This window comes from Branchiostoma floridae, chromosome 2, assembly GCF_000003815.2.
Source record: "Branchiostoma floridae strain S238N-H82 chromosome 2, Bfl_VNyyK, whole genome shotgun sequence".
In the NCBI taxonomy this organism is placed as follows: Eukaryota; Metazoa; Chordata; class Leptocardii; order Amphioxiformes; family Branchiostomatidae; genus Branchiostoma; species Branchiostoma floridae.
The window spans coordinates 28,401,464-28,414,038 of record NC_049980.1 but is presented as its reverse complement, the minus strand read 5'-3'; the positions used below and the strand labels follow the sequence as shown (position 1 = coordinate 28,414,038).

General features: G+C 44.2%; 1 protein-coding gene across 2 annotated transcripts in view; it reads right to left on the bottom strand.

Annotated features, from left to right (window-relative positions):
* Positions 1–17: 17 nt before the first annotated feature.
* LOC118410352 (kelch repeat and BTB domain-containing protein 8-like) overlaps positions 18–12,575 on the bottom strand; it is a 73,209-nt gene continuing 60,651 nt past the window's right edge. For both annotated transcript variants that reach the window (XM_035812028.1, XM_035812032.1), the window contains one exon: positions 18–1,689. In XM_035812028.1, the coding sequence (XP_035667921.1) occupies positions 822–1,689 (868 nt within the window). In that variant the 3' untranslated portion in view covers positions 18–821. The remainder of the gene's footprint in view (positions 1,690–12,575) is intronic.

Below are 12,575 nucleotides of genomic sequence, written 5' to 3'. Positions count from 1 at the left end.
TTATGTTGTAGTCGTAATTAAGACATTGGAAGACTCTTTAATCATGGAAATGTACGAAGATTTCTACATATTTCAACTGTTGATGAAATACGCAACTACTAGTACTCTAATCTGATAATACTGAATCTTGACAGAAATTGTATGAGGCAGATATATAAATCAAAGCATACTTTCTATGTGTACATTTGAATATTGCGTATGACCCTGGGTTCTTCTTGGGTAGAAACTTTCCATTCAAATTTCCATCAAACAAACAATCCAGTTAGATTACATTGTTTCATGTAAGACTGCAAACTACATGGTCACTCACTCACTCACTATCCATTGTTTGATTATTCTGCTGCTGGGGTTTAACACTTTGCAGATGGTATAATATAATCTGATTCTGGTTTTGCTGTTTAAAATGTTCCTGTTAAACCAGGATATGATCCACAAACAATGTTTGCTATGTTGTATGGGAAACAAATTATATACAAATAATATCCATGTAAGTATCTTGTATAACACACCAACCCTGCCTGGCTACATGTACATCATGATTCAGAAGATTCTCTCCTAAGAAAGATCTGTTAATTAATGTACAAGTTAAAATGTAAGGCATAAGATAGATAATCATATTTTCCTAATTTTCAGTGTCCTTTCAAACAATTAGTGCCAAGTATTTTACACCAGCATTTCTGATAAAAGGGATGTGTCAAATCATCATTGGCAGTCAAATTGCCATATTTGCGCTGTGTTTCCAAAACTTCTCTGTTACTCTGTGTCAAGATCTTTGGTGACTCAGTCAATTAAAGAGACATCTTCCATGATGTTCTGGGATCTCAGACATCCTCTTCATCACTTCCACTCTGCCCATCTTCATGAGAATTGTCCTCATCACTGTCCTCTTGGTACGAGAGGTCGTCCTCACTGTCACTGTCATCCGAGATTCCGCTTCCAGATGAATCCGAGGAATCATTGCTCTCTTCTTCCTCATCAGGAAACATCTCCGCTACCAGGTCCTCAACTAAAGTCCGCTTCCCCAGGCACTGTGGGATCATCCTTGCCACTAGGCAATCTGTCCTGTTCCCAGTATTACCCGATCCCAACCACTTCATTAGGGTTGAGGGCAATACCAGACTGTCCTTGTCTGTTACGTTCAGCCAAGAGTCTGTTTCTGGGTGATACTGGTTGACATAAGTCAGGGACTTCTTTGGCAGTCCCACTACGATCCAGCAGTCATGAGCACCTATAATTTGCACCATGAAAATGTACAGGCTCCCTCCGTGTTTCACCAGGGTTGCGGTGTCGAAGACAAAAGACTTGCCATTCCCAGACTGCTTCCACTCGCCATTTGCAGGGTTGTACATCTCTATGCAAGTCCGTGCAGAATCTCCCCAGTCTTTGTCAGAATCCATACAGTAGATGCATCCCTGATACGTGACGGCCTGAGGACGCAGTGGTGGTTTAATCATGTCCGCTATCTTGTTCCATTTGTTCTCTGTGGTACTGAAGCAGTAGCAGCCTTCCTTACTTACAACATAGATGCTGTCATCGAGAGTCACTGCACAGAGTTCTGAGGACATGGACTGAGGGATGGCTGGTATGGAGGTCCACTCATCACAGCTAGGGTCGTACCTCTCTGCTGATTCCTTGGCATTATCACCACCAATGGCATAGATGTAGCCCTTCAGATACACAAGACCACACCTGGGGAAGACAGATACAGCATATGATTACCCAGTATTAACATACACCAACAGCAGAACCATCCTTTTGCAATTTTTAAAAACCTAATACTAGTATTGGGGTTCCTTCAAAACATGATCTAAATTTTTTTTGTAATTTCTGACTCTGAGGGCCAATATTATGTATACTGCCTTGTGTGAGAATGTCTTACTTTAAAGAAAACCAAGCTTTTCACCAGTGCTAAGACAGGTAAGATACTTACAACAGCATTCACAGGTTACGTTAACTAAGCCAAAGAAAACTTCCATCTCTTTTTGAACAAGTAGGAACAAAGCAGCTAATTATGGCCCTGCTGATGAGGGAACCAATCTTCTATAAGAAGGCTGCAAGAGAAAGTCTTACCTGACTCTGGGTGAAATCATCTCACACCTTGGTTCCCAGGTGTTTAGCAGGTGATTGAACTGGTAAAATTTCTTCTGCCTGATAGTCATTCCAGGCAAGTCGTCTTTCTTGGCAAGCATGCCCCCAGCCAGGTACAGCTCATCATCAGGAGTGGCTGTCACAGAGAAGCTGTCCAGGTTGTTAGGCATATTAATCGAGTACAATTCACCTGTGGATGGGTCATGGCAAGGGGCAGACTGCTGGGAATCGTGGCCTAAGAAATCTTCTTGTAGAAAAATCTGCATCTCCGTTCGCACATGTCCGAGCCGCTGATCTGTGCTTTTGCTGTAAGTTACCTTGCTGTCTGTTGGCAGACACTTGCTCTCAATCTCAGCAAGCTGTTTTGGGCTGATAAAGGAATGACGGAATGATTTACTAAGGGCAGGGAGGTGCTGCAAGCGCTCTTTTTGGTCAGATTTGATCCATCTTAGAGCCGCTTGCACAACGTCGTCTTCTGAGTTGGTCATTAAATCTTCCCTGTCAAGCAACAACTGGAGCAGGGGCAGAGACAACTGGAGAAAGGAGGGTTGTTGTGCCACCTGGTTGAACCTGAGAAAATCAAATGTGCAATGAGTCAATTCAAATATGATGAAGCACATGCACCATTGAAAGGTATCTTTTTAAATTAAGTGCTGTGTGGGTAAAGTCAATCAAATGAATATAATGTATAATTGTTTAATGATAATATAATGCGAGTAACAGCCATTTTACTAACCTGGATGCCATGTACCTCCTACTGGCCTCCACTAAGTCACTGTTTGCCAGCATGTCAGCATACATCAACACATCTGCACAGTTGGACACGTCCAGATGGTCCTTCATGTATTCTGCTGCTTGACGACCTACGAAATCAACCTGGAAGAAAAAAAAACATGATTATGCTGATAGACCATTCTGCACCTATCAGTAAATAGAGCAAAAGGGTAGGGTACTTCTTAAGTGTACTGGACTTATCATACTTCCAAAATGTGCATATATATGGGGAAAAGGACAGACTGACAAAGGACTAAACAAGTCACCAAAGGCATCGCTATGACCAAGTTGTAATCAAGACTTCCAAAAAGTATCCTTTCATACAATTTATTACACCTATTACACCTAGAGACATACATGCTTCTAAAGCGCAAATATTGCGCATACCCACTCCCTGAGTGAAGTAACAAAAACGAGCCTTCAAAAGGCATCGCCATAATGAATTTGTCATGGCCCCACATGCCTGAAGACTTATTGAACTAGATAAACTGTTATTTCCAACACAAAATTGGACTCACCCAAATTTTTGCCAGAACAGCACCAGTCTTTGTCAAGGATGGAACAATCCACTGCTGTCGTGACGTCACGTTATGCAGATAGTAAGCAGTATGACTCAGTAAGCAGTGGATCAAACATTGCAGGAAGTCTACTAGTATGGCGCCCACCGTCTCTGTTCAGGGATGGTTGTAAAGCTCTCATGTAGATGGCTTCTTTGATCCCTCTGGCTAAACGCATGCAACATATGATCTACTGCTTACTGAGTCACATGTTTTACCTGCATAACGTAACGTCACGACAGCAGTGGATTGTTCATTTCTTGGCACAGACTGGTGCTGTTCAGTCAAAAAATTGGGTGAGTCTAATTTTTGAGTTGGAAATTACAGTTTAACTAGTTCAATAATGACTTATACCAACACAGATGAACTTTCAAATTATGCATGAAGACTTGTTTTGTAATTGTAACAGATAGTTACCTGTAGCAGTCTGGCTGCAGACATCACAGCCTGGACCTGGTCTGGCTCTGTCTGAAGGCGTCCGGTGTAGGTGTAGTCTAGAATGGTTGCCATGGCTACCTCACCCACATCCTGGATCTTGACCTTTTCCTGCTTGGCCTCCGCGTAGCCGCTGGTGAACATGGTACGGAAGTAGGGACTGCAGGAGGCCAGGACGGCGCGATGGCAGGGAAAACTGTGTAGGAAGATAACCCAGTGTCAACTGTCATTCATAAACTAATAAAGGCCACTTGTCAAAGCAATACTTACAAAATTACTGTTGCGTCGTTCTAGAAAATAATGGCAGAGGGGGGGGTGGGTGGTTTCGAGACGACTCGGCACCTGAGACAACTCGGCCCTAGTCGGCACCATACTTACTCGGTACATAACTTTTATATTTTGCACTCGAAGAATGATAATCCTATCATTCCGGCAGCATAAGAAGTGACATAAGAATGTGCAAATCAATCTCACCCCACGAGGTAACGTTTTGGATACAAATTTTTAGGATACAAGATCCCCAAAACATGTTGCGGGCCGCGCCGGCGACGCCATTTTTTAGTTGTTATATCGGCGTTCTTTCACGATGTCACTCTACTTCTCTTCTATATCACCGTGTTTGCAAGTTAGTACAAATGAAAATAGATGTAACAAGCAGCTACAGTTTTATATTTTGTTGGTCATAAATTACAACTGTTTGTAGGTTTCAAAAACGCGTTGAGATGGCCGATCTGATATAGACAGAGCCTCGGCCGTTCAAAGTTAACGTACCTTGAAGTGACGTTCAGAGCCTCAAAATGTCCGTAAAATTGTGCCGACTGTATGACTTACAAGTTATTGCAGTGAGAGAAATGTTTTGCAGTTAAACATCTTGCATTTCTCACAAACCTTCACAATTTTATGTCATATTCTTGGTGCCAAGTTTTCCCACTTGGCTAGGTGCCGAGTCGTCCCAGGTGCCGAGTTGTCCTGATACCGGGGGGGGTGCTGGAAGACTCTGAATTGGAGGGTAGGGTCCAAGCATCTGGGAACTAGGGAGGATTTGAGCAATTTGATTGATAACAGTTTAAACTAGCAATTTGAATCGGAACTAGGGTAGAGTTGGAGCGAATTATCTCTTGATTGGAACCAGAGTACGACGGGACAACACCAGATTTTGTACCTCTTCTACCCCCACCTCCTGTATACATTTTATTTGGGGGGGGGGGGGGCATCGAAAGTAGAGCGATGCACATAGCTTAGAGTGAAGCTGCTAGAGTGGAGACGAATTATGAACATGATAGCAATGATTTTGAGCTTTGTTGTTGTTGCTGCCCTTGTTTAACGTATACTGTTTCGCTAGAAATGGCCACACGCACCTACTAGTATCCTATACCTTCCAGCCAGTTCTGCCCCCCTCCCCCATCGCCCGACATTTAATACCTTCTCCCTTCCACCTCCAGAACCACGTCAGTCAGCTCTGCTCGCTCCCTCAGTTCGTTCAGCATGTGCAGAACATCATTACAGTGAGATTTGTTTGTTGCGTACATTTTTTTAGCTGTCTGGGCGCCCAAAGTATAGAAACTGTCGCACTACTTGCTTCGTGCACCAAGAGGTCATACGCGCCTTCAACTCTGACCTTTGACCAATCTTGATACCTGACTCCCCATATAATGTATTGCCTGTTACGTGTGTACCAAGGTGTGTACGGAATGTATTTTGGAAAAGCGGAATGACTTAATAATGAATGTGTAAACATGGAGATGACTACAAGTAACGTTACATGTATAAGCCCTTTCACCGAGGTTGGAACGCATGTGCGGCGACAGGAATTCTCGCTAAAATGTCAAAAGGTGACTAAAGGTGGCGGGTCACATATGCGTATATATTCAAGTCCGTTTGAGGTGCGTATGAAGCTCTTAGTTTCTACCAGGCTCCACAAGTCGTGGGAAAAATAGTACAAATTGGACAAATGTAGATTCATAACATGCAAGATGAGTTAGCTGACCGAGAAGTATGGTTAGCGACCCTGCTAACTCGTCTAACATGTTACCTGTTTACGTTTGCCCAATTTCAATTATCTTTCCCACAACCCATGGGGCCTGGTGGAGGCAAATACTCCCATGCGTGCCTCATACGGACTTAAATATATACGCAGGTGTGACCCCATCTTAAGGCCCCGAAATTAAAAACTGAACCCGTCTGAACATTGTTATGCAAATCGAACAATGGTCGAGACAATGACTGCTTACAATTTTGGGGCCTTACCCTTTGTCATATTACGTAGAATTCCTATCGCCGCAGATGCGCTCTGTAAAAGGGCTTATTGCATATTTTCACATCATTCTTCATGGTATCATAGGGTTTTCGGAAAAACCTGTCCAGTCTGGAATGCGGAAAACCCTGTCCAGTCCGAAAAGAGGGTCTGCATGGGGGTATATGTTGTAAGCTACTAAGTACTAGTATACAACAACATTTTTTATCTTTAATATGGCTAAGCACAGAAATAACATCAACTTGAAGTGTGACACAATGTCATACAAAATCATAGCTTAACAAAAATCATCCATCATTCTTACTGTGCATCATATAAATAACTTCTACTCTTTAAGTCTTTGAGACTGAACATGCTATTAGCCTTACGGCATAATTTTGCAAATAAAACACATTATTTTCAAAAGGATACATAGTTCTATATAGCTCACAACTTGCACCAGGGTTAGAAAAATGCCATCTCGGCTTTATTGTAGTGCATTGTAAAATATATGTAATGTTATAACATCGTGTACTAAAGTCATGTTGATATTGAAACCTTTCGCAGTCATTCTATTAAACCAGGATTTAAACAGACCAGGTCTCAAAATGAGTGCTGCACACTTATCATTTAAAGAAAACTTTTCAAAGCCTGTCTTTGTAATGTATTGCCACTATTTAACAACCCGAAATTGACGGACACTCACTATCCATTGTTTGATGGACAATGGGTGTAATTCTCTCCCCCTCATGTCCTACCAGATAAGTGTTAATTGGGTACTTTGCATTTGACAGAACTGACAGACTTTGTGTGCATGCATATTGCACCTTTGGGTCACTCATTATGCTGCCGATTCTATAGTTATGTGTATCAGTTTAGTGTAAGTGCTGTCTGAAGTAATAGTTTTAAGCATTGCCAGGAACCCCTATGATATCATGTGTGGGGACAGATCTTGATACATGTCGAAGCTTATAACTGCTTTTAATTGTGTAGACAGCAGCATAACAAGGCTATAGATTTTTTGTATGCTGAGGAGATCACAGCCATATTAACATTTGAATGAGCACATGGATGAGGTGGTCAATAAGCTCTGAACAGGTCACAAATTATTAATAGGTAAATTCAATATAGATTATATATGATAGCTGTCTGGCATCATGTACTTGTTAAGGCAGCTTCATGTAATGCCAAGACCCACAATACACCTTTCTCACGCGGCGGCCATGATAGATCGAAGACGAGGTCAATGAGGCAGACAAAACTTATTTCTAAAATCAGGTCCCATTTAGTTTTCCCCAAACCACACAAATTTTCATGATATAAGATAGAATAATAAATATTACAAGATGTGTTATGCACCGAAAGATGTAGCAATTTAGAGTAGTGCAGACTGACCCCATAGTCCCTTAAGAGATGCAAAATAAAAACATAATAATGCAAATTTTTGACGGATTTGCAGCCATTCACTTATTGGTCGCTTTCCTAATGGACCTTTCCTGTCGAACACCGTAAGCCCCGCCCCCTGTTCGATTTCGAACACCTCGGGCAAAACTAGCGAAACTCGGGCAGAAATGGCGGCGAATGACGGGCCGCGGCCTGCAGGGAGAAACGGTGATTCGGCCTTCATGCAGCCAGATGACGTAACTAAGGCAGCTAAATAGAGATGTTACACATAGTCCACATCGTCGTAAGTCTGAAAAGTCCTGTTGGTGGCAGAACGCGCAAAGGCTGTTTGCAGTGGGGCCTTAGTTTACGCTCCATGCGGAAACACGACTTACGGCACCGCCTAAAGTTGCAATCGACCGGGAAGTAAAATAAGTCGTGACAAGCACAAATGCGTCTGTTTAACGTTGCAATTGTTTCTGCTGCATCCTCTTTGATACCTGTGCTGCATGCTCCACAGCTGTATCGGTGCAGAAATTGCAATTAAATCCAAGCCTAGAGCTCGAAAACTTGGGGGAGGGGGAGGGGCAAAGTGAGTTACATATTCCAACATGCAGAAGATCACTGTGACATTAATATAAGCACGTGAACGGACAATAACCACGTAGACGTAGACGTAAACAGTGGTGATAATTTACATAAGAGAAGGAGAATGAATATGCGAGTGAAATAAAAGAAAATCTTTTGCTGTATACGTACTTTGGGCATCTAATGAATGGCGTTACTTTCACTGATTACATAACGCGCTAGAGGGCGTATCGTGTTACGGTGAAAATCAGCGCGACTAGGACAAAGATGATCCCTTTACGCACCACTAAGCTGTCAGTTTTGCCCGCTGACTTTGGTTTAAGTTTCTTTGGCACCGAAACGCTGTCGCAGCGGGCCAAAGAAAAGGGATATGCTTTCTTCGTAGAAAGCTACGTAAACAGCGTAGAATTGTTCGAGGAGCAGGATGATGTGGTTGCTGTTCGGGCAAAATGCTTTCGGTCCATGCGGAAGGGGCAGGCGCCGCACACGATCAATCTGTTGGTAGGCACTGCAAGCCGGCTGCTGACAAGCAGCCGGTGCACCTGTCAAGCAGGGTACGTATACCTGTGACAGCGTTCGTTTTAGTTTCGTGTAGCACAGCTGCATGCATGCTCACGACGTAAACGGAAGATAAAAACACTCACGGAGAAGGAGGCAACTTGCAAGGACACGTAAAAGGTCACCGTGATAGAAATATGAATACGCCAACGGAGAGTAAAAAATGTTTTAGAAACTAGTGTAACGGCCATGACCTTTGACATATGAGATAATTAGGTAATGACTGTCTAGACCATATGAGGAGGAGCTTACATTAGCATATTAGGTAATCCCTGATTGGCTGGATGCCGACAGCATCCAACCAGATTCCCAATGATATCACAATGGAATGAACTCTCGCGAGATCTCCACTCGCGTGAGTTCATGACATGTGATGGTTACGGGAGCATGTAATGTTCCCATTTATGTAAATTAGCATGCTTTTCTGGAAGGTTATTCAAATTATTTTTCCAAAGAAGTGTAAACCAGGAGAAAGCAGTAGAACCTGGAAGAAAGCAAGGAGTAAGCGGGAAAACCTAGGAGAAACTGGGAGAACCTGGGCGAAACAGCTAGAACCTGGGAGAAACAGGTAGAACCTGGTAGAAACTGGGAGAACCTGGGAGAAAGCGGTAGAGCCTGGGAGAAAGCGGTAGAGCCTGGGAGAAAGCGGGAAAACCTGGGAGAAACAGGTAGAACCTGGGAGAAACAGGGAGAACCTGGTAGAAACTGGGAGAACCTGGGAGAAAGCGGTAGAACCTGGGAGAAAGCGGTAGAGCCTGGGAGAAAGCGGGAAAACCTGGGAGAAACAGGGAGAACCTGGGAGAAACAGGTAGAACCTGGGAGAAACAGGTAGAACCTGGGAGAAACAGGGAGAACCTGGTAGAAACTGGGAGAACCTGGTAGAAACTGGGAGAACCTGGGAGAAAGCGGTAGAACCTGGGAGAAAGCGGTAGAGCCTGGGAGAAAGCGGGAAAACCTGGGAGAAACAGGTAGAACCTGGGAGAAACAGGGAGAACCTGGTAGAAACTGGGAGAACCTGGGAGAAAGCGGTAGAACCTGGGAGAAAGCGGTAGAGCCTGGGAGAAAGCGGGAAAACCTGGGAGAAACAGGTAGAACCTGGGAGAAACAGGGAGAACCTGGTAGAAACTGGGAGAACCTGGGAGAAAGCGGTAGAACCTGGGAGAAAGCGGTAGAGCCTGGGAGAAAGCGGGAAAACCTGGGAGAAACAGGTAGAACCTGGGAGAAACAGGGAGAACCTGGTAGAAACTGGGAGAACCTGGTAGAAACTGGGAGAACCTGGGAGAAAGCGGTAGAACCTGGGAGAAAGCGGTAGAGCCTGGGAGAAAGCGGGAAAACCTGGGAGAAACAGGTAGAACCTGGGAGAAACAGGGAGAACCTGGTAGAAACTGGGAGAACCTGGGAGAAAGCTGGTAGAACCTGGGAGAAAGCGGTAGAACCTGGGAGAAAGCGGGAGAACCTGGGAGAAACAGGGAGAACCTGGGAGAAACCAGGTAGAACCTGGGAGAAACAGGTAGAACCTGGGAGAAACAGGGAGAACCTGGTAGAAACTGGGAGAACCTGGTAGAAACTGGGAGAACCTGGGAGAAAGCGGTAGAACCTGGGAGAAAGCGGTAGAACCTGGGAGAAAGCGGGAGAACCTGGGAGAAACAGGTAGAACCTGGGAGAAACAGGGAGAACCTGGTAGAAACTGGGAGAACCTGGGAGAAAGCGGTAGAACCTGGGAGAAAGCGGGAGAACCTGGGAGAAAGCGGGAGAACCTGGGAGAAAGTGGGAGACCCTGGGAGAAAGCGGGAGAGCTTGGGAGAAGGCGGCAGAACCTGGGAGAAAGCGGGAGAACCTGGGAGAAACAGGGAGAACCTGGGAGAAACAGGTAGAACCTGGGAGAAACAGGTAGAACCTGGTAGAAACAGGGAGAACCTGGGAGAAAGCGGGAGAACCTGGGATAAAGCGAGAGAACCTGGGTGAAAGCGGAAGAACCTGGGAGAAAGCGGGAGTACCTGGGATAAAGCGGGAGAACCTGGGAGAAAGCGGGAGAACCTGGGAGAAAGCGGGAAAACCTGGGAGAAAGCGGGAGAGCTTGGGAGAAACGCGGGAAAACCTGGGAGAAAGTCGGGAAAACCTGGGAGAAAGTCGGGAGAGCTTGGAGAAAGCGGGAAAACCTGGGAGAAACAGGGAGAACCTGGGAGTAAGCGGGAGATAATGGGAGAAAGCGGCAGAACCTGGTAGAAAGCAGCAGAACCTGGGAGAAAGCGGGAGAACCTGGGAGATAGCGTGAGAAAATGGGAGAAAGCGTGAGAAAATGGGAGAAAGCGGGAGAAACTGGAAGAAAGCGGGAGAAGCTGGGAGAAAGCGGGAGAATTTGGGAGAAAGCGGTAGAACCTGGGAGAATGAAGCAGAACCCGGGAGAAAGCTTAAGCGGGAGAAACTTGGAGAAAGAAGGACCTGGGAGAAAGCAGTAGAACCTAGGAGGAAGCAGGAGAATCTGGGAGAAAGCGGGAAGATTGGAGAAAGTGGTACAGCCCGGGAGAAAGCAGGTGAACTTGGGAGAAGGTGGTTGTGTTTGTTGTGATTACTTTGTTTTATTCCTTATGAAACTAGACAAACCTTTATTTATAAGGCATATTTGTTCTTACATTTTCAATATCACAAAGAAACGAGAAGAAGCCGAATGTACGCAGTAGAATACGATTCTTGAGTAGTGTAGATTCATTGTATCATCATATTGTATCATTTGTTGTGACCTGTACTGAACCCAGTGGGTATGCATGTACTATAAAGGTCTTCGTTCATTTATTGTTTCTTTTTTTTTTTAATAAAGTTAAATAATATGGTGTTCATTTTGAAAGTCCTTAGCCATATTGTTCTTTTTACCCTTCTTGTTGGCTGACTACTTCCCTCCCCCTGAGACTGTCCTAGCCCATCTAGGCCTGTCCCTAATGATAAGATTAAATGGCCTGCAAGTATGTATGGGCTGATGTATAAAATTTTACCATGGTCAATATTGACCGAAGGAGGCCATATATATAAAATTGCATTTGTCTTTATCTTATAAAATAAAACATACAAAGGAATGAAGAGATGCGTCAACATCTTTATCACACACAAAGCCAGTAAACATTTAATAAGCAGGCACAAGATTACAAACTCTTGCCTCTATGGCCTATAAACCTCACGTCAAGATAAGTAGTACTGTAATGTACTTTTAATCTTGAAATAGTTGTCTTGCAATCACATTTGTGTGGATATATATAGTTAGTGTTTCCCAGACATATTTACTTCTGCATAAGGGCCCCATAAGGATACAGGGAGTTAAAGTATCATTCAGTTCGAATTAGCTAAGCATCATCACTGAACATTTGCAATGCACTTATCTAACATTCAAAGGTTCTTCTAGTTATTTTATGCAAACCAGAATCTTACAATCTCTTGCCTACCTGAATTGCTGTGACCATAAGAAACATTATGCAAGGAAGCGGGTGAGCCATGGGAACTATTTACAATATGAAAATTTTTCCAAAGATGTGTTGTATGGATCTCAAAGCACAAAGAATTGTCATGAATTACTGATTATAAGAGACTTAATAATAAAATGAAAACAACTACCGCTTTCTCCCAAGTTCTCCCAGTTTCTCCCAGGTTTTCCCGCTTTCTCACAGGTTCTACCGCTTTCTCCCAAGCTCTCCCGCTTTCTCCCAGGCTCTCCCGCTTTCTCCCAGGTTCTCCCTGTTTCTACCAGGTTCTACCTGTTTCTCCAAGATTCTACTGGTTTCTCCCAGGTTCTCCCACTTTTTTCCCAGGTTCTACCGCTTTCTTCCAGGTTCTCCCGCTTTCTCCCAGGTTCTGCCGCTTCCTCCCGGTTTCTCCCGGTTTCTCCCAGGTTCTCCCTGGTTCTCCCAGGTTCTCCCTCTTTCTCCCAGCTTCTCCCGCTTTCTCCCAGGTGCTACTGCTTTCTCCTAGGT